The sequence below is a fragment of the Dendrobates tinctorius genome, unplaced genomic scaffold (genome assembly GCF_039654945.1).
Source record: "Dendrobates tinctorius isolate UK_male_01 unplaced genomic scaffold, ASM3965494v1 ptg000223l, whole genome shotgun sequence".
Classification (NCBI taxonomy): domain Eukaryota; kingdom Metazoa; phylum Chordata; class Amphibia; order Anura; family Dendrobatidae; genus Dendrobates; species Dendrobates tinctorius.
The window spans coordinates 20,614,948-20,639,735 of NW_027361890.1; the positions used below are offsets into that span (position 1 = coordinate 20,614,948).

The 24,788-nt window shown below is 43.1% G+C and overlaps 1 protein-coding gene across 6 annotated transcripts in view; it reads left to right on the plus strand.

The window, feature by feature from the left end:
- The window catches only part of TOX2 (TOX high mobility group box family member 2), a 180,569-nt gene that overhangs the window by 61,042 nt on the left and 94,739 nt on the right, over positions 1-24,788 (plus strand). For 4 of the 6 annotated variants that reach the window (XM_073555382.1, XM_073555378.1, XM_073555383.1 and 1 more), the window contains exon 2: positions 4,954-5,019. The exons of the other annotated variants lie outside the window; for them this stretch is intronic. In XM_073555382.1, coding sequence (XP_073411483.1) covers positions 4,954-5,019 — 66 coding nt within the window. The remainder of the gene's footprint in view (positions 1-4,953; positions 5,020-24,788) is intronic. 6 annotated transcript variants of the gene reach the window in all.

Genomic DNA, 24,788 nt, shown 5'->3' on the forward strand with positions numbered 1-24,788 from the left:
GTATGCAGCGTCCAATCCGCAGCAAATACTGAAGGATTATGCCCCTTGGAAACATACCCTTATGTGATATTTGCTAATCAAGTAACACAGGAGGTAGGGAAAGTTGTACTATGGAACAGGGGTGTGACCACAGGTCCTGAGTGGGTCTCTGCCTTGACCTGAATATGTAGATACAGGGCTAAGGCTTAGACCCGGATCATTGCCACAGGCTATTAAAAGCTTAGCTGTGGCTGAAAGTTGGAGCCCTAAATAATCTGTTATTTGAAGGCTTAAAAAAATATTATCTACAATAAAAAGGTGCCACTTACACTGCATCAGTTCAGAATGACAGAATGATTCCAGCCACGTCATAACAGTTGGTGCCTAATGCGATCTTCATGACACGTTTCTTAATGTCATTAAATATAATGGTTAGACACTACCGATTCAGTGAGGGTTCTACAATTGTAGTGGAAATCCACCCAAATGTGAAGAAAATAACCACTTTGCCAAATGTGACCATCATGCTACTTTGATAACAATCTCATGCTGTTTTGCTAGTGACTAATCTTAAAGGGGTTGTCCTCTACTTGAACAACCTCTTTTTAAATGAAGTAGACACTTTTGTAAACTAAAAATAACATATATTCACCTCCTGCATCAGCGCCATTCCAGCATTGTTGACACAGTCTGCTGGGGTTCATGTGGCATTCTTATGTCGTGTGAGCCATACAACCAATCAGCAGCAACTACTGAGCTCTTGTGCTCTCACTTCTTCAACTTGTCTGAGGCTTGTCCAAAATAATTGAGAGGGCACTATGCCAGTTGCGGTTACAGGGCTCACATGGCATAAAAATGTAATGCAATCCCTAGAGACCTGGCTACAACATCTTTGGAATGGTGCTGTGAGGGAGGTGAGCATTTGTTATTTTTATTTTATAAGGGGGACTACTTCAGTTTAAAAGTGATTGTCCAAGTAGTGGACAATCACGTTAACTTTACATTGCATCAATACAATGGTTTCTCTCATAGACCAACCCAGTGGGCTATTTCCCCACATAGAAGCTAAAGGGCCTTTTACACATAGCGATATCGCTAGCGATATCTCTAAAGCGCCACCGATTTTGTGACGCAACAGCGATCTCGCTAGCGATCTCGCTACATGTGACACTTACCTCCGAACAGCCCCCCGCTGGATATTGCTGATCGCGCGAGAACATCCTGGGCCGGAGTCCCGCTGGCACCGACGAGCGACTCCATGGTTACAAGAGGAAGACGTCATCAGCGCTGCGTGTGACAGGTAAGTAACGACTGCCGAGCATCGCTGGTGAGATCTGCCTGTTTGGCAGCTCACTAGTGACCATTTAGCGATGCACCAGCGATCCTGACCGGGTCGTATCGTTGTCGGGATCGGTGGTGCATCGCTAAATGTAGCGGGACCTTAAGACTCCTAAAAAGTTCAAGTAGGCCAGTGTTGTGATCTGTAAATAAGCTGTGAAATCCCATCAACATCCTACTTCTACCATATAAAAGCTGTCCTAGCCAATTTATAAACTTGAAATACTAGATGTTTTGTAGCAGCAAGATATTTGTGCTCACTAAGCCATGTTCAGTAATACAAGCACCTGTTGCATGGAGGGTGGTCTTATAATTGTCAGGATTATAAGCCTAGATATTAATGTCCCTCATCTAGAACTCCCAAAGACTATTAATGTTATTTTCAGCCTGCAATTCTTGTAATAAAATTGATTAAAGTCACAGCCTTGGCTTCTCCAGTTCGTGATTTAAGGAATCTGAGGAATTTCTTCTGAAGTAATAGCTTGATACAAAGTATTCCCTTCTATAATAATTTGCTTCATCTGCCCATTTCACAAGGATGTTAATAATGGATTCTATTCAATACTGGCCAAGTCTAACCTTGGGTAGGACAAGAAACCATTTATCTACTCCCTTTCTACCGTACTACACATGTCACTCCCAAAAATATATTTCACTGATTACAATGAGTGATTGATCATTCTTACCCCCCTTATGATTTTAGTTTTCTATATGTTTGAATTTGTGTCCTTATATCTAATTGTGTAAATTTGTTTAATGTGTTAACTTAGGAAATGACACGTTGGCCTGGGGTACATTGGAACTAATGGCTGTCAATAACCAGCAGTGTTCTTCAATAGTACAAGGCAAAAAACAGCCCTATAAAAGTAAGAAACCAGCTCACCTGCTGCGGCATGTGGTGAGAAGAAGCACGGAACTCATGTAGTCTCACGTGCAGTAAATCAAAGAAAAAGGAGGTGCTCCAGCTTCCAAAAAAAATCCAAAATTTATTCAATGGATTAATTTTGGAATTTTTGTGGAAGCTGGAGCACCTCCTTTTTCTTTAAAAAACAGCCCTAACAGTAAAGAATCCTCTTCTATGTTGGTGGGAAAACCTTCTCTCCTCCAGACGCAGAGAATGCCCCCTTGTGATCGTCACCTTCCTTGGTATAAACAGATCCTCGGAGAGATATTTTTATTGTCCCCTTATATACTTATACATGGTTATTAGATCACCCCTCAGTCGTCTTTTTACTAGACTAAATAAACCTAATTTTGCTAATCTCTAAATAACATCAAATTGCTAACATCAAATCCAAAATAAGGCAGTTGCTTTTTCATGATCATTTTTGGATTTGTCATTTTCAGTGAATTGCAACCAATCTTAGGCTGGTTTCACATTTGCGTTTTTTAGCGCTGGAAAAAAACGCTAACCTGCGCATGCGTTTTTTCCCCTATCTTTAACATGGGTGCGCATACTTGCGCGCTTGTAAGCGCATGTATGCGATTTTCATGCGCTGCGTTTTTTTGGGGTGTGCGATTGGATTTTCCAGACGCATCATGTTGCATTTTTTGGCCCTGAAAAAAAGCGCATGCGCACATATGCGCACGTTTTGCGCTAAAAAGGGCCATTATAGCCTATGGATGCGCATATGTGCGCACTGGCATGCTCATGTAAGCGTTTTTTTGCATATGCGTTTTTTTTTTTTAACCATGGAATTTAGGGGTTTGAGTTAGAGTTAGGGTTAGTTAAGGGGGTTTAGGGTTAGGGTTAGGGTCAGGGTCAGGGTTAGGGTTGGGTTTTGGGTCAGGGTTAGGGTTTAGTATGGTTTGGTTAAGGGTTAGGGTCAGGGTTAGGGTCAGGATTAGGGTTAAGTATGGTTTTGTTAAGGGTTAGGGTCAGGGTTAGGGTTAGGGTTAGGGTCAGGGTTAGGGTTAGGGTTAGGGTTAGGGTTAGGGTCAGGGTCAGGGTCAGGGTTAGGGTTAAGTATGGTTTTGTTAAGGGTTAGGGTCAGGGTTAGGGTTAGGGTTAGGGTCAGGGTTAGGGTTAGGGTTAGGGTTAGGGTCAGGGTTAGGGTCAGGGTTAGGGTTAGGGTCAGGGTTAGGGTTAGGGTTAGGGTTAGTTAGGGTTTAGGGTTTGGGTTAGGGTTAAGTATGATTTGGTTAAGGGTTAGGGTCAGGGTTAGGGTTAGGGTTAGGGTCAGGGTTAGGGTTAGGGTTAGGGTCAGGGTTAGGGTTAGTAAAGTCATGGTTTGGGTAGTGTAGGGGCCACCTTAAAATGTTGGAAAAAAACGCAAACGCGGTAAAAACGCGCTAAAAACGCATACAAACGCATAAAAACGCTGCGTTTTTTTCATGCATGCTCATAAAAATGCTTGAAAAAAACGCAGCAGTTGTATGCTTATGTATGCGTTTTTTCAATGCGTTTTTTTGCGGGAAAAACGCGCTGCAAAAAAAAGCAAGTGTGAAACTAGCCTTAGATCACCATGAAACCTTGACAGAATATACGCTTGTACATAGAATCCCAAGGTTCTCCATGTTGCGACGGTAATATGGACTTTAGGGCTCGCTCACACTAGCGTTTAAGAAGTCAGTCCCAATTTCATCCAGGAGAGTGGGAGAATTTCTCACTAGTCATCCATGTGTTGTCCGTCTGCAATCCGCTTTTTTGCTCAGCAGCTATTGATTTTTTTACAACACCATTTACGGTTTCCCATCTTACAGAGTTGCAATGTATTCGTAAAAATCAAATGCCATACTGATGGCTCGTATGACATCTCATTTTTTTTTCACACCCATCAGATTTCAGAGTGAAATTGCAGCATGCTACAATTTTCTTCTCATGCTAAACAGCTGGGAAAAAATTTGCAGATCTGCAGTGCCTCATAGAATAATACTGGTCCGAGTGCAATACCTTTTTTCTCGCTTTGTACGCGTCCGATTTATACACAAATGTGAGCGAAACCTAAATGTGAGTATGACAGATAACAACAATCTCATAAATATGGAGCTGCAGTTATGGCCTTGTTCACATTACATTTATGGCCTCTATTTGATGTATACCCATGGAAAAACTCCTGACATATACATCCAAGAGATGCCACATAGGGCATTCTTCACCCAAAAGGCTCTCATGTTAAGAAAGCATGTACTGCTTAGTATAGAGTATTTCCTGGATACCATACTTTTTTGAAGCTTTACCATAATCTGTGTAATGGATCATTATCATTGATTAATGTGTACGCCAGGATATTTTCCAGCCGCATAGGCTAAAAAATGAAGGTGATTGACATGATGTGAACCCTGCCTAATCCTCTAAAGGTGCCAATTCCATCTCTGTAGAAGACGCATGATGCATTGGCATATCTCCTTCTCACATGATGGCAAACTTAGGCAACCTTTTGAGAACTTAAGCAGTGGTCAAATTACGGTAGTTTTCACCCATCTATCCTACAAACATATGAATAAATCTTGAAGAAAAATTTTCCAAAAGCTATTCGTTATTTTTTTTTTTACTTTTGAGGCCAAACAATAGGCAAATTCCTAGGCCATGTTTCCTCCATACCTGTGTTGCTGAGAATACCTAAATCTTAGCTTCTGACATCTTTGTCCGTGTACATGAGAAAAAGGTTTGTAACTCATATTTTTGTCTTGTAGTTTGATGGGGAGAACATGTATATGAGTATGAATGAAAGTAACCAGGACTTCCTTTCAACAAATCAGGTAGGTTCCGCTCTGCTTCCCTTCTCACACTTGTGGTATAGTGGTTATAGATAATGGTAGATGTCAAGATCCTACTGGCTTCTTACGTTAATGGGAAAGATGGGTGAAGCTGGTCACAAATGACCAGATTTTACTCTTATTTTTTTCCTGCTGCTCCCCTGAGTATGTCGCTTTTTGTTTTTTTTAATTCCGCCATACGGTTCTGGAGTTATGGACCTTTTTCTGTAATGCTTATTTCCTGGGGTTGTGTCTTCATGACATGCCTCCATAGAAAGACCATAAAATGTAGCGCTAAATAAAAATGGCCATATATCTGGATCCTTATGACACATTTTGATAAAAAAAACAGAACAAAAGCAACATACTCGGGAGCAACGAGAAGAAAATAAGAGCAAAAATTAGGGTTTTTTCCGGGCTGAAAAAAAAACTGTGCAGTCATTTTATGTGTCTTATCCTGTAGGTGGTCACGTATCGAATAGAGTTTCAGACGCTTGTTTTAATGTTCTATGAGAGAAGCGGTTAAGAATCTTCTAGACAGACCGCTATTACGACCATGAAAATTGAATAAATACGACCATGCTACCACCCACTCGCACTACAAATATAGGCGAATTGTGACACTACATGCAATGCACCCTTTCACGATTCGGTTATATAGAGTGACTTTCCCACCTGGAAAATCCCTCTAAAGATGCAGCCAATTATCAGTTTTGCATTTTCACTTTTCCTCACCTTCTGCCAAGAGCCATAAATTTTCTACCTTTCAGTCAAAATAGCCATTTGAGGGCTTGTTTTGTGCAATATGAGTTGTATTTTTGACTGACATCATTGACTTTACCATATAATTTACTAAAAAATAAGAAAAAATCCAAGTGAGGTAATAAATAGTTTCAAAAATACACTTTAACCTGTTACATTATATATATATATATATATATATATATATATTTATCTATATATACATATGCTGTGGAGTATTAAGGGGTTAACATAGCTGCACTGCAATGCCAGAGTTAACCGTTGGACAGGTGTGGCACTGTTTTGCAATGCTGTACAAGCGCCTAACATTGTGGATGACGTTGGTGGTGTGTGAGGACCAGGGGAAAAATTGAAAACTACAACTTGGATTTTCCTAAACAATATAATTGGAGAGTGTAGGTAATAATGACCTATGGGCGGAGGGGACACGGGGGATGACCAACAAGAGCTGCCATCTTGGTAAACAATTAGTGTTATCTCCAGCTAGAACCTGAAGCTCCATGCACCATCACCATTACTATCGCTCTATTGATCATGTAATACATATCATTTATTGCATTATTACAATGAGAGGCAAAAAATACAGTTAGTGTCACTCTAAACTTTCCATCCCCCTCCTAATACCAGCTGAATTGCAGGGACAGTCTTGTTATTGCCATCCAGATAAGTCACGGCGACAGCTCCCCCTTTCTCAGTGCACATTATGGCAGCTTTTAGGGCTGTTCGTGCCTGAAGGAGAAACACAAATTATATAATTTTACCTATTTAAATCAAATCATGGTGACTGCAACGCAGAGTGAGATTTTCCGTTCCAAGCAGACGCCAGTGGTAATGAAAGATGACATGCAGTCATTGAGCAGTGACCTATTGACCCCCTTACAGAGCGAAGTGGGGGGGACACAGGGGGATATAATTTGTGTGTGACTGGGATTGTATACGGAAGCCTGCTATTGTTTGGGCCGCACAAAGAGGGGCCTTTTCTGAAGAGTTAAAGGATGAATGGAGTGTGCAAATAATTGTGTCACTCTGGGCTCGCAGCCATTGGAGGATTCCTGATGACAAAGCATTAATGGTTTCATACAGTGTTCCCAGTAAGGACCAAAAGTGCGGCCATCGTTCTGTGGAGTTAAATGCCTATTTACTCTTCTCTAACATGAGTAGAACTACAAAACTTCATTAGTAATGGCCACTTCTGTATTTCTGACATTAACAACACTTTGTACAGAGCAATTTCTCCTTCATGAAGTGGCTGAAAACATCCTTTGTTGTGTTTCCCTGTAGGCCCCGGCTTACCTCCTATTCTGTGTATTCTCACTGCATTGATGACTGTAGTGTTTTGTGTGTTACTATAGACTTTACTGTATTGTGTTGTCAACTCGCTTGTTACTATACACTCTGCACCTTGTTGGGTTCCCTTGCCACCATGTCCCATGCCCATTCCTCGCCCATACAAGTCACGACTTTTGTTCTTATCTTTTCGATTCCCCAGCCTATATAAAGCTAGTCAAGTGTTATTCCTCCATTACTATCTGGCCATAGTCAGATTGACAGTGCTGCAAACATTAAAGATATCCTAGTGTTAGGCGTCAGGTTTCTGCATCTACTCTGCAGGAATCCAGAGCCTCACATTCTGCGGTCTCCTGCTGTCTATCTACCGCAGAGGAGATTACTTTGCAGCAGATCGCTCCAGAGACTAAGTCCCTCTGTTCTCCTACTGGGCATGCTCACGAGACGATCTCCCATTGGAGATCGGGAGTCATGTGCCCAGGTCCTGCTCCTGATCTCATTGATCCATCTCGGAGATCTGGAAGCTTCCGTAAGGTCCCGGCTATAAAAAGCGTGCATGACCATTCGGCCATGCACTAGTATAGTCTCTAGTTGCTACTGTGTGAATGATGATGGATGTATCTACCTGCGAATGACTCATTAAGATCCCCTCCCTCTGATATTAGAAATGTGTACAGGGACTTAGATTAGAGTCAGCGCCAGCGCGTGGCAAGCCTCAAGCCACTACAGCATCATGCACAGTGCTAGCGTCCGACATTGCGCCTGCTTCCTTGCTTTGTTGACTAGCGAAAGTGTCCTACGCCGCGCTGAAGTTGCAGCCCTCTTTGGCGTCCACAGTAGCGACGCCGCACGCACGGTAGGTCTAGACGGACGCAGCTCCTCTGTCTTGGGTCCTGCTCCTGTGACCAGATACCATGTGTGCATTTTCCTGAGACTTGTGACACTAACAGGCTCAGCCTTTTTGTTTGTCTCTGCTGTCATCTCTGTGAGCAAACAGAGATTGCTTAGCGCACTTGGGTGACGCTCAACCCGCGTGCGCATTTCCGCCATATTGCTCATCTGTCACTACTTAGCAACAGTGTTTACACCTACTGCATGGTGGACCCCGAGCAGCGAACGCACTTTATTATTTATTTTTATTTAGTGCGTTCCGCCGTTCCTAACATTATGCTAGCGCCAGGGTCTGGCTAGTAATGGTAGATCAGCAGCAACTCCTACAGTACATTTGGCAGCTAGAGGGCCGGTTGGCTACTCTTGAGACTGCTATCTCAGCTGCGAAGTCTACTGAGGCTGCTGTACAGGCAATCGCAGATGCGGTTTCATGTATGTTGACGTCCTCCCCTGCGCCGACAGTTTTCCACCTCCCGTTGACTGATAAATTTTCAGGCAATGGTGCCTCCTGTAGGGGTTTCGTGAGTCAGTGCTCTATCCAGCTGAAGTTCCTGGCTGTGCAATTCCCTATGGAACGGGCTAAGGTGGGGTTTATTGTTTCCCTTCTGTCAGGCAGGGCATTGGAGTGGGCTACGCCACTATGGGAGCGTGGTGACCCAGAGGTTCGGACTGCTGCTCAGTTTTTAACAGCTATTTATCAGGTCTTCCTGGGACCACGGGTCACACACGACACCTCTCTACAGCTACTGGCTTTGACTCAGGGATCCCTCTCGGTTAGTCAGTATGCCGTTCGTTTTCGGACACTGGCTTCTGAGCTGGAGTGGTCTGACAAAGCCCTTATCCCTGTGTTTTGGACAGGTTTAGAGGAGCATGTTAAGGATGCTCTGTCTACCAGAGAGGTGCCTGTAAGTCTGGAGGAGCTGATTGCCATTGCAACCCGCATTGATCTCCGTTTTTCGGAGCGTGGGCTGGAGCGTGCTCAAGCCAAACGGAAGGTTACTTCGGCTCCCAATCTTTTTGAACCTCCGGAATTACCCAAGCCAGAGTGTTCACTCCCAGAGCCCATGGAGGTGTTGCACGCCAGTCTTGTGGCGCCTCCGGCACTAAGCTCCACTCACGGTTACCACTGTCAGCACTCGGTTCCCCAGGATAAAGGGGCCCCACAATGGCCAAACTCGGTGCCGCCGGGCAAGACCTTTGTCCCCCCTCGCCTTTGGCCGAAGGTTCTCGCGTGGGCACACGTGTCCAGGGCGGGTGGTCACTGTGGCTACATGCAGACCACAAAACTCCTGGCAGGGTCTTATTGGTGGCCACACAGGGCTTGGGGCACTTAAATGGCTTCCTTAAACAGAGAGTGATGACACCCGCCGACACACTGCGGCATTCCACTTCGACTTCTGCTCCTGGCGATTTTTCCGCTCCCGTTGTCTCCCACGTGTCCCTTAAACCTGGCGATTTTGCCACCTCTGATACCTTCCACGTGTCCCGGTTTTCCGTGTCACCTGCCGGGACATCAGACTTGCCTTCAGACGAGTCTGAGGCCTATGCCGCTGATGGGCACAAGGTGGTGGATTGAAAGGCTCAGAGGGGAGGGGGCCCTAGGAGGGGGGGTAATGTTAGGCATCAGGTTTCTGCATCTGCTCTGTAGGAATCCAGAGCCTCACATTCTGCTGTCTCCTGCTGTCCATCTACCGCAGAGGAGATTACTTTGCAGCAGATCGCTCCAGAGACTGTCCATCTGTTCTCCTACTGGGCATGCTTACGAGACGATCTCCCATTGGAGATCGGGAGTCATGTGCCCAGGTCCTGCTCCAGATCTCATTGGTCCATCTCGGAGATCTGGAAGCTTCCAGAAGGTCCCGGCTATAAAAAGCGTGCATGACCGTTCAGCCATACGCTAGTATAGTTTCTAGTTGCTACTATATGAATGATGATGGATGTATGTACCGGCGAATGACTCATTAAGATCCCCTCCCTTTGACATTACGAATGTGTACAGGGACTTAGATTAGAGTCAGCTCCAGCACGTGGCAAGCCTCAAGCCACTACAGCATCATCCACAGTGCTAGCGTCCGACATTGCGCCTGCTTCCTTGCTTTGTCGACTAGCAGCAGTGTCCTACGCCACGCTGCAGTTGCAGCCCTCTTTGGCGTCCGCAGTAGCGACGCCGCACGCACGGTAGGTCTAGACGGACGCAGCTCCTCTGTCTTGGGTCCTGCTCCTGTGACCAGATACCGTGTATGCATTTTCCTGAGACCTGTGACACTAACAGGCTCAGCCTTTTTGTTTGTCTCTGCTGACATCTCTGTGAGCAAACAGATTGCTTAGCGCACTTGGGTGATGCTAAACCCGCATGCGCATTTCCGCCATATTGCTCGTCTGTCACTACTTAGCAGCAGTGTTTACACCTACTGCACGGTGGACCTTGAGCGGCGAACGCACTTTATTATTAATTTTTATTTAGTGCGTTCCGCCGTTCCTAACACCTAGAGCAACGATACATTTGGGTGGCATTAATAACTGTGCTTTTGAATGCCTGAACTCAAGTTTTGTGAATGCTGTGACTGTGAGTAAACGCTAGTGCACCCCAAAGCAGTCGGTTAGTGCCCAAATAGGAAGTATGTGCCCCCCTAGTTCACCACAGAGAAATAGTGCTGTAATAATAGTATTATTCCTTATCAAAAGTACTTTATCAGTCCTTATCTGACTTTGACTGTACCAGCCTTAAGGGGGTTTTACACTAAGCGATATCGCTAGCAATATCGCTAAAACGTCACTGGTTTTGTGACGTTATAGCGATATTGCTAGCGATATCGCTATGTGTGATACTTACCAACGACCGGCTCCCCCGCTGTCCATCGCTGATCGCGCGAGAATGTCCGGCTCCATTTCTCGTCGGGCGCTTCCTGCTGAGACTTCCTGCTGTGTGAGACGAGCGACGCTGGACGCGGGCGGGAGGACGCAGGATCGCTGTGTGTGAAAGGTAAGTATCGTGCGCTGCGTCGCTGCTGCATCGCTGTGAGGTCTTTCTGTATGAAAGCTCACTAGCGATCATTTAGCGATGCACCAGCGATCCTGACCGGGTCGGATCGCTGGTTGGATCGCTGGTGCATCGCTAAATGTAAAAGGGCCTTTACCCTCCTTACATTCTCATGCCGTCTTGAATATTTAGATGGCTAATTTACTTGCTCTCTTTCTCTTTGTTATTTTTACTCCCCCTCCCCCACACTGTGTATACCAAGAGGGTCTAATATGTGATTAAAGAATTTATAATTGAAATCCCGTATAGTAGTAGCTTAAGGGAAGATATTATTTGTATTGTGAACACTGTAAAGGGGTTTTCAAGCATAAGAAGAAAAAGTTTGCAATTACTCTATGTGACTGCAGACTGACGAATCGTGACAATGTGTGACTTGCACACTTTCACGATTCTCCTGTATTCCTTGTGCAGGTGGACGATCACATAACTGTATGTATGCAGCTTGCATATTGACATGTGTGACTAGACTCTCCACCACTTCTCAATGTTCTAGCCGAGGAGAGTCAACTCACACAAATGTATTCACGTGATCGTCCACCTGCACAAAAAATACAGGGTAATCTTGACATTGCTGAATTGTGACAGTGTACACCCATTCTGCAGTTGCAACCGCTTTAATATTGATTATAACAACATTAAAATGGTTATCTAGGACTATTTAGTTTTTTTTAAACTATGCGCCTAAGAACTAACATGCAGATTGTCGACAACTACCTACATGTTATGCTCGGTGCCAGTTTCTGCTGGGAGAAAGTGGTCACAGACCGCTCCTTGCGGCGATTCTGCTGACCTCACGTCGATAGGGCTGCAACTTCTCTTCCGCTCTGCTCTGTTGACAGGGCGTGACTGAAAATGTCATGCTGATTGACAGCTGGATCCTTGCTGTGGGATATTGGCTTTCAATGAGCGTGACTATGGCAGTTGCACCCTTTCAATAGAGCAGCCCGTAAGAATAAGAGCTGCTCTGTTGAGGTGGAGCAGCTAAGTAGCTGGCAGGAGTAGTAGAACAGGCAGGTGGTTGCCTATGTTAGCACCTACCTGCCTGTTAGGCCTGTTTCACACATCAGTTTTTTTGGTCAGTCAAAATCTGCAAAAATGGCGGATAACGGATCCGTTCCTGTACAGACCACAACATTTGGCACCGGACCGTTATTTTAACGGATCCGTCAAAGGAAGAAGTTTTAAAGGAACCGCTGCCTGGGGAAGGAGAGAGAGAGAGTTTTTCATCCGCCAGAACAGAGTTTAGGGTTAAATTTGCGGCTGAGTGAAGTCTTTCGGGCATGCACAGTGAGAAATGCAGATCCGGCCGCCCGAAAAAACGTTGCATGGTCCATTCGGGCATGTCAGCGGACATCCAAATTTTGGCCGTTACGCAAAAAAAAGGATCCAACGGATGGCCATCCGTCAAGATCTGCCGGTAATGCAACTCAATGGGAAAAAAAACGGATCCGCCAAGAAAAATGGCGGATCCGTTTTTTTTTTAAAAAACGGCGGATTTTGACTGATGGACACAAACGGATGTGTGAAACAGGCCTTAGTTTTTAGACCTATAGTAAAACAAAAGTCATGGACAACCCCTTTAATGATATGACCAACCAAGAATCTTGTACTAGACATGGACCTATAAAATATGAGCCCAGTAGGAAAAGAGTATTATTTTCCATATACATAAAGTAGTAGTCTTTTACTGCCTATTATACAGTGCATGTGGAACTCAACTAACATATTACATAGGTACTGCTGAATTGTTAGACCCATACCAAGACCTTGCCACATCTCCATAGTGACAAAGATTATTGATTATGTTTGTCCTCTGTAGCCCTCACATGAAGGGCTAAAACAATACACATTGGGTTAAAATGAGGCATATGGAGTTAAAACAAGGTGCATAAGGTTCCTTATGGGTGGTGAAGGAGTTAGTGCATTAATAACGCCATGCTCCTCACATTATGATATAAGGAACCACCTCCATCTTCTCCCTTTTTCTATTGCAACATAGGGAGATTATGACATTGGATTCAAAAAGGTTCTACAAGTCCAAAAAGTAACTTATGATATTTAATATTAAGCCTTAACAAAGGATAAGTCTAAATCAATATCAATTCTGCATTGACTTCGAAACTCTTTTATCTCTGTGATTACCTGGTGTGCTAAGAAACAGAACTCACAATCTACAGACCGATCACTCCCCTTGCACCCCCCACAACTTGCCCAAAGCTGAGCTCGAGTCAAGCTTATAGACACAATGCTGCCGTGTTTATAACAGACAAATCTGCTTCCTTCCAACAATTCTCAAAGAGTTTGAATCTCAGGAAATGTCGCTTTCTCTTGATGAACAATAACGGAACATTTATTAGAAGACCAAAATACACTGTGGGTTTAACTGTAGAAATCTTAAGGAGTGGGGGTATGGGTACTAGTAAGTTAATTCCTGCTGCAAGCTTTACTTCTTGAGGAGTTAGACTTTGACTTGAGACCTCGATAGCCTTTGTGAATCGTAATTCTGCAAATACGTGGTGGTGGGGGGATGTGACTGTTATCCACTATGTCTAGATTGGTTGATATGATTAGGGGAAGGAGAACCATTGACCAGTATAATAATCTTTTCCCATTGTTTTGTGTGTGGCCTCATTTGTTGATAGACCTAGCTACAGTATATCCAAAATATCAGTGATCACCACATCTGAAAATATCTCAGTATGCGGGCACCATCTAGTGGTCACCAATACATAACGATAGGCCATAGAGAGGAGAATGAGAACAAAATGTAAGATTTAGCCGGATACAGTAACATGAAGTGTTATGTTTTGGGGTTTTCTGTCTGAATAAAGGTCAGAGCACTTTGTCCTTAATTTTTTTTATACCAAATAGTCTTTTCTGATATCTCATTTTATTTGATTTTATGAGCTAGTCTGATGGAGAAGTCGTTTTGTTAAATTCTAAATTTTTCTTTCCGACATAAGCGCTTCTATATGTTAAGCTTGGCCAGGCAAAAGTGGACAAGGTCATCCTAACGTATTTTATCTCCTGAAAGACAAATTCAGAGCAATCCTACCACGCAGATCTTGCACGGTGAAATACAAAATACATATTTTAGATCCCATATGTGAGTACATTTAATACAATATGGGGTATAGCTATAAGGCTATAGAGGTAACAGTCACACCTGGGGGGGCACATGAGAATATGCCACTATTATAAATGACAATTTGTTAGGTTGGGGTGGGGAAGGGTTTACAGATTTTGATATAACCTCTTGATATAGCCTTCAGATTTCATTAGACATGACCTCAGAATGTAGAACTTGGCTATGAAAGTTCTATATAGGTTTAAGATATTTATGGTGACCTACAGATGCCCTATAGTATTGGGGCAGATTTGGATTAGCAATTATTTCTCTACTGTACTACAAATCCAAGAGTCAAAAACCATTGACCAGCAATGACTATGAACAAAACAAAAAGTACAAATATATAGCAATAAAGATGTGGATGATAATGACATTCTAATACTTTTCACCAGATTTTACATTATATAAAACTATCTCTTAGACTAGACGAAGCTGGTGTACCTACTTTTAAAATCAACAGGCACCCGTAGAAGCGTCACATGGGACACAAAATGGCAATAGTGCTAAGTTTTACGAGAAAGGAGCCTTGCAAGCCTGTCTGCTCAATGGCCATGGAACTTATGTAATTTTAATGGAATAAAAAAGTTTTATTAAGGAGTTTTGTTCCTATTCTTGGACTTTGTTATATCTTCTGCATGGAATTCTTTTCTATTTATAATACATGCAAACTGAGCATCTTCTATTGTACTGGACCTGTTAACTCTGACGCGCATGTTGGAAGATTTAGCACGACAGTATATATATCTGGCAAGATTAAAATTAAGAGACTACTTCCAAATGTTCAGTTTGTCTGATTTTTCTCTTTATAGGTATATTTTTTAATAAAATGTAAATTGTTCTTTTAGTCTACAAACTTCTGACAAGATAACTCCGAATTTCCAAGCTCTAAATTTTGGGGTTTTTTTCTGAAAAGGAAAAATGGTCAAAATTAAAAAAAAACAAAAAAAACAGTGCTTTCAGTCCTCAAATAATGCAAAGAAAACAAGTTCATAATCATTTAGAAACAAGAAAACTAATGTTTTAACTCATGAAGAGTTCAGAAATCAATAATTTGTTGAATTATTATTATTATTATTTATTTTTATAGCACCATTGATTCCATGGTGCTGTACATAAGAAGGGGTTACATACATATTACAGATATCACTTACAATAAACAAACTTACAATGACAGACTGATACAGAGGGGAGAGGACCCTGCCCTTTTGGGCTTACATGCTACAGGATGGTGAGGAAGGAGACAGTAGGTTGGTAGGTTGCAGCAGTTCCGGTGTTGGTTGAGGTGATATCTCCGGTAGTGGTGAGGAGATAGTGGGGTCATTGCAGGTTGTAGGCTTTCTTGAAGAGGTGGGTTTTCAGGTTCCGTCTGAAGGATCCGAATGTGGTTGATAGTCGGACATGTTGGGGCAAGCAATTCCAGAGGATGGGGGCTAATCAGGAGAAGTCTTGGAGGCGGTTGGGTGAGGAGCGAATAAGTGTGGAGGAGAGAAGGAGGTCTTGGGATGACCGGAGATTACGTGAGGGAAGGTATCGGGAGATTAGTTCAGAGACATATGGGGGGACAGGTTATAGATGGCCTTGTAAGTCAGTATTAATAATTTGAACTGGATACGCTGAGGGAATGGAAGCCAGTGAAGAGATTTGCAGAGGGGAGAAGCGGAAGAGTAGCGAGGAGAGAGATGAATTAGTCGGGCAGCAGAGTTAAGGATGGACTGGAGAGGTGCGAGGGTGTTAGCAGGGAGACTGCAGAAAAGGATGTTGCAGTAGTCGAGGCGGGAGATGATGAGGGCATGCACCAGCATTTTAGTAGATTGAGGGTTGAAGAAAGGACGGATTCTGGAAATATTTTTGACCTGGAGGCGACAGGAGGTAGAAAGAGCTTGGATGTGTGGTTTGAAGGACAGGGCAGAGTCAAGGGTTACTTCGAGGCAGCAGACTTCCGGTAATGGGGAAAGCGTGATGTCATAAATTCTGATAGATAGGTCAGGTAAGGAAGATCTGTGAGATGGAGGAAAGATGATGAGTTCAGATTTGTCCACATTGAGCTTGAGGAAGCGAGAGGAGAAGGAGGATATGGCTGATAGACACTCCGGGATTCTGGACAGCAGAGAGGTGATGTCTGGGCCAGAGAGGTAGATCTGAGTGTCGTTAGCATAAAGATGGTACTGGAATCCATGGGACTTTACGAGTTGACCCAGGCCAAGAGTATAAATCGAGAAGAGTAGGGGTCCTAGAACAGATCCTTGGGGGACTCCAACAGAGAGAGGGTGGGATGAGGAGGTAGTGTGGGAGTGGGAGACACTGAATGTGCTGTTTGAAAGGTATGAGGAGATCCAGTATAGGGCAAGGTCTTTGATGCCAAAGGAGGAGAGGATCTGTAGTATAACCATAAATTTTTAAAAACAGCTTTCATGCGTCTTGGCATGCTTGCCACCAGTCATTCACACGGCATCTGGCTCAAAAATTAAAGTAGTTCTTCTTTGTTTGATGGCTTGTGACCATCCATCATCCTCTTGATTACATTCCAGAGGTTTTCAATAGGGTTCAGGTCTGGAGAATGGGCTGCCCATGACAGGGTTTTGATGTGGTAGTCTCTTAATTTTTGCCAAAGCTGTATGTCTCTAATATATAAAGCTCAATGTGGGTGTGTATGTATGTATGTATGTCCGGGATTGGCATCCGCACCGTCGCAGCTACAGCCACAAAATTTGGCACAGTCACACGTCTGGACCCCGAGAGTGTCATAGGCTATGTTGTGAGGCAAAATTTTAACCCTGCGCATTCCAATTCACCAAACAATTTTGCCCCTATCTACATAATGGGTAAAAAGTGTATTTATTGGCATCTGCACCGTCGTAGCTACAGCCACAAAATTTTGCACAGTCACACGTCTGGACCCCGAGAGCATCATAGGCTATGTTGTGAGGCAAAATTTTAACCCCGCGCGGTCCAATTCACCAAACTATTTGACCCCATCTACATAATGGGGAAAAAGTGAAAGGAAAAGTGTTGGAGGCAAATTGACAGCTGCCAGATGTGAACAAGGGGGACTTAAAGAATGAGAGCGATGGCGCCAAACAGTATATACCGTACAGTTGCTAAGATGGGGCCCTGACATGGGATACTCACCACACACGGGGATATGAACACACACAAAATGCGTCACACACTACCACGTGCTTCAACACATATACCACCCTCAGCACACATTTCACCACACATACACCAACCTCGCCACATAAAAGTCAAAACACAAAAGTCGCCACTCAAAACTCGCCACGCTGTCCCAGAGCTGTTTAAAAGATGAAAAATGAGCTGTGATTGGTTGCTATCAGCAACAGTTTTCTTTATAGACAGTTGTGGTAAGGCTACTTTCAGACTTCAGGCTTTCGGTATCCGGCATGGTGTGGCGAAAAACCGGACTTCCGGATCCGGCGCCTGTTACGACCAGATCCGGCTTTTTCCATGTGTTATTGCCGCCGCATTGCGCCGGATGGCAATGCGGCGCGTCCGGTTTTTGCCGGATCCGGTTAAAATAACCGGTCCGGCGTCTGGAAAAAACATTGCATGCAACGATTTCCAAACGCTGGACCGGTTTTTCGCACTGCGCATGCCCGGAAGACCTTCTCTGCCAGGAACATATCCGGCAGAAAGAAGGATCCGATGTCTGCGTTTGCAGCCGGATGCGGTAGTCCGGTTTTTCGCCACACCATGCCGGGACAAAAAGCCTGAAGTCTGAAAGTAGCCTAACTGAGGCCTATTATTCTTATCATTTCTATGGTGTTATCGTCCTTCTGTAAAGCTGGAAATAACACAACTTATTACCGTGCCAACACAGACCACCCTCTGACACAGACTGCAGGGGGAGCCCAGTATCACAAAGGATAGGATTAGATACACGGCTCAGCAGTCAGTATCACACAGGAGAGGATTAGACACATGGCTCAGCAGGCAGTATCACACAGGATAGGATTAGATACACAGCTCAGCAGTCAGTATCACACAGGATAGGATTAGATACGCAGCTCAGCATACAGTATCACACAGAATAGTATTACATACACGGCTCAGCAGACAGTATCACACGGAATAGGATTAGATACACGGCTCAGCAGTCAGTATCACACAGGATAGGATTAGATGCACGGTTTTTATGTGCAATATAATCATTATAATTTGTTATAACTAACCACAGTTGGTTACTATGCCCAGGTAACGCCGGGCTCTTCAGCTAGTATATATATATATATATATATATATATATACACATACATACATGAGAAGTTTTGCTATTAAAGTGAGCATAAATTCACAGACACCATGTCTTCAACTCAGTGGCGGTGGATATCGCTTGATGTTCACACGTTGACTCTGGCACTATTTTATTGAAGAATTCTACTACTACATCAACATAGCAATATGCACACGCCGGCCATAAAAATAATGGCGATGGCTAGTGCATGCGCACTGTTATATTGATGTTGTCATAGTGCTAACACTGTAGTAGAATTCTTCAATAAAATAGTTCCGGAGTTGGTGCATGTGTATACTGTGATCTCTGGTGCCATTTTATTGAAGATACTGTATAAATGTATTAATAAAAATACTTGCTACCCGGGCATAGAACGGGTTCAATAGCTAGTTGTATTATGATAGAGTTAAATGCTTAGAACACATGGCCTCTATAGTTCAAGGAGTTTCATGTATAAACAGATTTATATAATTACATCCATTGGCCATAACCTTGACTAGATTGGTTACCCAGATAGAACAACACCTTTTTATAGCATAGATTCCCCATGAATAACAAAATCTTGCCATGATTCCATTTATGTACAGTTGTAAATTGCTAATTTCGCGAAAAATATATTGTAAAGTCTATCAGGGGTCATCAGCTCAAAGAGGCTATCTCCGACAGGCTTGGCACTAGCTAGTTTGTCTAGCAGTTCTCAGAGGAACTACTATCTTCATTGTTTTACAACAATACAGGGATCTAGACTTATAATGGGGCCCTCTGAGTTCCTACCACAGAGTAGCTGCTGGCCAGAGGAGCAAGTCTAAAGCAAGTATAGCTCAAACTAATCCAAGTCAGTATCAATAGAGAAAAAGCTTGGACATATACAGAAAGCAAAATCATGGTCTGAGGAATAGCTGGGGTCAGATACTAGGAGGTCAGACAAAAGCTAAGTCTGATTGGCCAGAGGGTTTACAGACAAAGACCTAGATAGAAACAAGCAGAGTCAAGATTAGGATAAACGAACTAGGAAAAAGCACAAGTGCACAGGAAATATTCCAAGGACAGTAACTGGAAACTCCTAGCATTTTGTGGAGAGTTCAAGTAGGGTAGGCTACTGCCCCATAGATCATACAAGGGATCTGATTTCTCAAGCTTTGCTACTGGATAGCCACGCTCATTCATTATGCCTGACTTGATGGCATCACTGGTCCCAACAACAACATATCCCTGCCTGGACAGTGTCTGTACCTTTCATTAATATTCTGTAAGTTGTGATGTCTCTCCACACCCAGCACTGCCCGTAGGATGAATATGGCACTGCCTGGTGACAAAGGCAGACATTGTTGGAGCAAGTCCAAGTCAGGATGTAACAATTACATGAAAACCATTGGGAAGCCATTGTTTCAAATTGACACCCCAGAACAGAGACCACTCTTAAAAGGGTTCTCTTGGAACAACTGATTGACGGAGGTGTTGGGTGTTGCACCCACACTTATCAGAAATTGATGACCTACACTAAGGCAGGTCATCAATGTTAATCTAGTGGACAACCTCTTTAAACTATCTATAGGGAAAATTAATGGCTGACTAAGTATTAATACATGGAAATTTTTAGACTTATTCCATTTCCAGTGAACTCCCTTAAATCGGTTTTTCGATCTTGACAACTACTTTTGAGATTAAAATTAGCCCCAAAGTCATATTTGATGAACCTTAAACAATCTATATAGGGAAAATGAATAGCTGACTATGTATTAATATATGGAAATACCTGGTCCCTAAGAATAAGGCACAGAACTGTTACTTGTCCGCTCAACCTCTTTTAATAGGATGCGGCATTTAACAAGGTTTTACACCTAATGTACAATTATACATATAATGTTCTAATATGGAACATTCACCATATCCAGGGCTCCCATAATAATAACAATAAAGCAGTCCGGCAGGGGTTAAACATTAATGAGAATGTTCTTTAGAATTCATTTCCTCTGCTCGTCCATTGTTCCTTTAAATAACCCTGTAATGTTTTCCTGCATTACAAAGAAAATTAGTGAATTCTAATCAAAACCACCGCAAATAAATGATTGATTCTAAAGGCTGCTCTGCAGATTGTGTCGTTTTACAAACTCCAAGCCTCATCCTGCAGATGAAATGTATTCTGCCTCTTCTTTAGAAAAAAAAAAATATCTTTTTTTCATAACGTCAGTTGCTGTATAATGCCATCGCTGAAATGATTTTACTTAATAAAAACCGTTGCCATAGAAATCCCATTTCTCTCTCTCTCTCTTTGCTGCATCTGTCTCTCCTTATTTTTATCAAATCGTTCCGCAGAAGTCTCTCTTGCTTTTTTTTCATAAATGCAATAACCATTTCTCCGATAACACATCCCATAAAAATGATTGCAATTCTACTATACATATCTTGTTTTTCTTTCTTCCTTTTGCAAATGCAGCAATTTTCTTCTGCCTAGCGACACATCTGCAGCAATGTTATTTATATATAGTCCTGAATCTTTTGCTTTTATTAAAATTTTTTTGCCTTTAAGCCTTTGATAGTCAGAAATTAAAGGACCTCTATATTTAAATATACACTGCTCAAAAAAATAAAGGGAACACTAAAATACCACATCCAAGATGTCACTGAATGAAATATTCCAGTTATAAATCTTTATTCATTACATAGTGGAATGCATTGAGAATGATAAAACATAAAAATGATCAAATGAATATACCATGGAGGTCTGGATTTCGAATGATACTCAAAATCAAAGTGGAAAACCAAATTACAGGCTGATCCAACTTCAGTGGAAATGCCTCAAGACATGGAAATGATGCTCAGTATTGTGTATGGCCTCCACATGCCTGTACGACCTCCTTTCAATGCCTGGGCATGGTCCTGATGAGGCAGCGGATGTTCTCCTGAGGGATTTACTCCCAGACCTGGATTAAAGCAACAGTCAACTCCTGGACAGTCTGTAGTGCACAGTGGCGATGGTGGATGGAACGAGTCGTGATGTCCCAGATGTACTCAATTGGATTCTGGTCTGGGGAAAGGGCAGGCCAGTCTATAGCATCAATGCCTTCATCATGCAGGAACTGCTGACACACATCAGCCACATGAGGTTTAGCATTGTCATGCATCAGAAGGAACCCAGAGCCCAGTGCACCTGCATGTGGTTTTAAAATGGGTCTGATGATCTCCTCCTGGTACCTAATGCAGCCAGGGTACCTCTGGCTAGCACATGGGGGGCTGTGATACCCTTCAAAGAAATGCCTCCTCACACCATTACTGACCCACTGCCAAACCAGTCATGCTGGAGGATGTTGCAGGCAGCAGAACATTCTCCGCGGTGTCTCCAGACTCTGTCATGTCCATCACAAGTGCTCAGCGTAAACCTGCTCTCATCTGTGAAGAGCACACTATAAGGCCAAGACTGCTGAGAACCAGGACGAAATGCGCCCGAAAATAGTCCCTTAAATAAAAGACAAGACACAAATTTAACAAACCCATTTAATGGATGGAGGTTGGTCACAGTCAATAAAAACGGTTAATAATGTAAATTTTCCAACTGTTTCGGCATTAAAGCTAACCTGTCAGCAGGTTTGGCCGATATAAGATGCGGCATCACCTTTCAGGGCTTATACACAACATTCTATAATGGTGTATATCTTCCCCCATCTCGACCTGTAACAGAAGAAAAATATCTTTTATTATACTCTCCTGCGGGGTGGTCCGGTCCGAGGGGTGTCGCTATTTTTGGTCCCATCTTTTTGCGATGCCGTCCTCCTTCTTGCTTCGTGTGGATGACGTGTCTTTGCATCATCCCACACAGGCTCCCCGGCATCCCGCTCCTGTGCAGGCATACTTCTCTGCACTCTTGAGGGCAGATCTCAGCAGTGATAGACTGCTAGATCAAAAGTTGAGCTATGATTGACAGCATCTGTGAGGAGAGAGGTGAATGCACAGGCTCCCAGAGCCCAGAGATGACTCTGAAGAAACGCCCAGTTTGACTGCAAAGCAGAGATTTCTCATAGTGCGCGCCAGAAGAAACAAATGTAAATATCTCTGCAATGGAGCAACTCAGTGCAAAACGTAAATGAGCGGCAGAATCAGGGGAGTGCAGTGTATATAGCACACATATTTTTTTAGCAAATGGCAGGCCCTCTTTAAATTCTAACTTAGTATGGACCTAAATGCAGTATGGAAATGTGTTACCCAAATAAATGTTGTGAAGTACACCAGTGGTTTCGGCAATGCTTCTCTGTAATATTGCATGTGATAAAACATGCTATTAAAAAGAATTCTGGCTTTATATAAAGAATTAGAGGTAGCTATAGCTGTAATATAGTCGAGTAGGCTGTATCAGTTTGTACTATATGGACCCATTATACGTCCTTGTACATAAGATCTTAGGCTAGGTTCACATTGCGTTAATGCAGTCCATTCAATGCATAGCGTTGACGGGCTGCATTAACGCTACTGTCATATTGTGATCGTGTTTAGCGTTCACACTAGCGCAGCTTCCCTATCTGCGCTAGCAGTGACGGACCCCCGAACGCTGCAGACCGCGTCCGAGGGTCCGTCACAGAATGACGGCACATCGCTAACGCATGCCGATTATGGCATGCGTTAGTGATGCGTAACATAGTGCCGCTATGTAACGGATGCCGTCAGTGCATTGCCATTAGCGCAATGTGAACCCAGCCATAGAGAACATGGGAATAATTGAAGTCCCATCCCCATACAGGGGTTGTACATGTATCTGTATGTCTTACTAGATTCACCAAAGGTTCACAAATTGCTACAAACTGCATTAGGTCACGCCAGCTTTTGCTCTTAGTCTTGATATTCACACGTGCCCCATCATCTAATTGCTCATCTCATCGGAGTTCATTCTATAACTTAACATTTAATAATTCATGCTTTTGTCTCTTGCAAATGAAGACTGCTTGCAATAAAAGCAGGCAGTGGGGAAGATTGTAAAGTGATCTGTCATTCCTGGAGCTATTTTGTACCCCACTCCAGAGATATATGAAACAATAGCTCTTGTCTGTGGCTGCAGGTGTCCTTCTCATTTGCCAAATACTTGGGACTCCATGATGTATTACTGGTAACTTTCACACATGACCTTGTGTTTTCTAGGCAGGGGGTTTACTGATTGTTACTTGTATGTTTCTCATTCTGCAAAAGAAAGAAATCATTATGAAAGGCTGGATTACAGTGTATTAAAGAGAGAGCAGTGCCGACAAGGCATACATCGACCTAAGGTGAGATGGAGGTGAACCCCTGCTTGCTTACTAGGGAAGTACATGCGTAGAAATTCCATAGTGTTCTTGTTTTATTAAGAGTCTTCCATTAGTGGAAGACAGCAGTGGTCAGAGTGGTGTTCCGCCATACTACTGGCACTGACTACATTTTATATCCCTTTATATTTTTCTCAATGGGCAATCTGTACATCTGAAGAAGGTCGGAGACCTAAACGAAAAGTCTTAGGCCAGTGTGACGCACAACATAGAAAAATACGGACCGTATTGTACTGCCGTAATGCGCATAAATTGTCCCTAAATAGTGATCCATATGTCATCCGTTGTCAGGGTGTGGCCGTGTATTTTTCCCATGTAAGCATCCGTATGGCATCCGTATGCTGAGAATTTCTCGCAGGCTTGCAAAATGGACATATAATGGAGCCCTATGACAGGTTTGCAAACACAAACAAAAGAATAGATATAGACACAAAGAATGCATATATATATATATATATATATATATATATATGTATTCTATGTGTCTATATCTATTCTTTCGTTTCTTTATTAAACCTTTCAGTGTGATTTTACTGTATCGCGCACTGAATTGCCGACTTTTCTAAAGGACACTGGGTGCGTATTTCTCGCAAGTCACACATCTGGTCCGTGTGTAATGCGTATTTTTTGCGCACCCATAGACTTGCCTTGGCGTACTACGGTCGTAGTACGCTGACAATCGCAACATGCTGCGATTGGCTCGGCCCGTAAAAAATACGCGAGGAAAATACGGCTGATGGGAGCTACCCCATAGAGAATCATTGGTCCGTGTGCAATGCGTTTTTTAACGCCTCTCACTCCTCCGTATTTCTCTGTAGTGTGACGCCAGCCTTATACATTGACTGTGGATTGTATTTATTCCAAAAAAAACTTACTACGTTATATCTTCCTGAGTGCCAAGTCCCTGTACATCAGTTTAGCAAGGGTTGGGACCCTACTTACACATCTATTTCTAACAGGAGTGCCACGTGTATAGAGAGAGACCAGTCAGCCTAAGGGATAATTCGTCAATGATTTTTTCGTACCAGAAAATCAGTCCGAGTTCCAACAATGTTTTTTTTTTAGCAGAGTTTCACTAGTTTGGTCAGTTTTTAAAATCAAACTTTGTTCAGAGTTTTATCA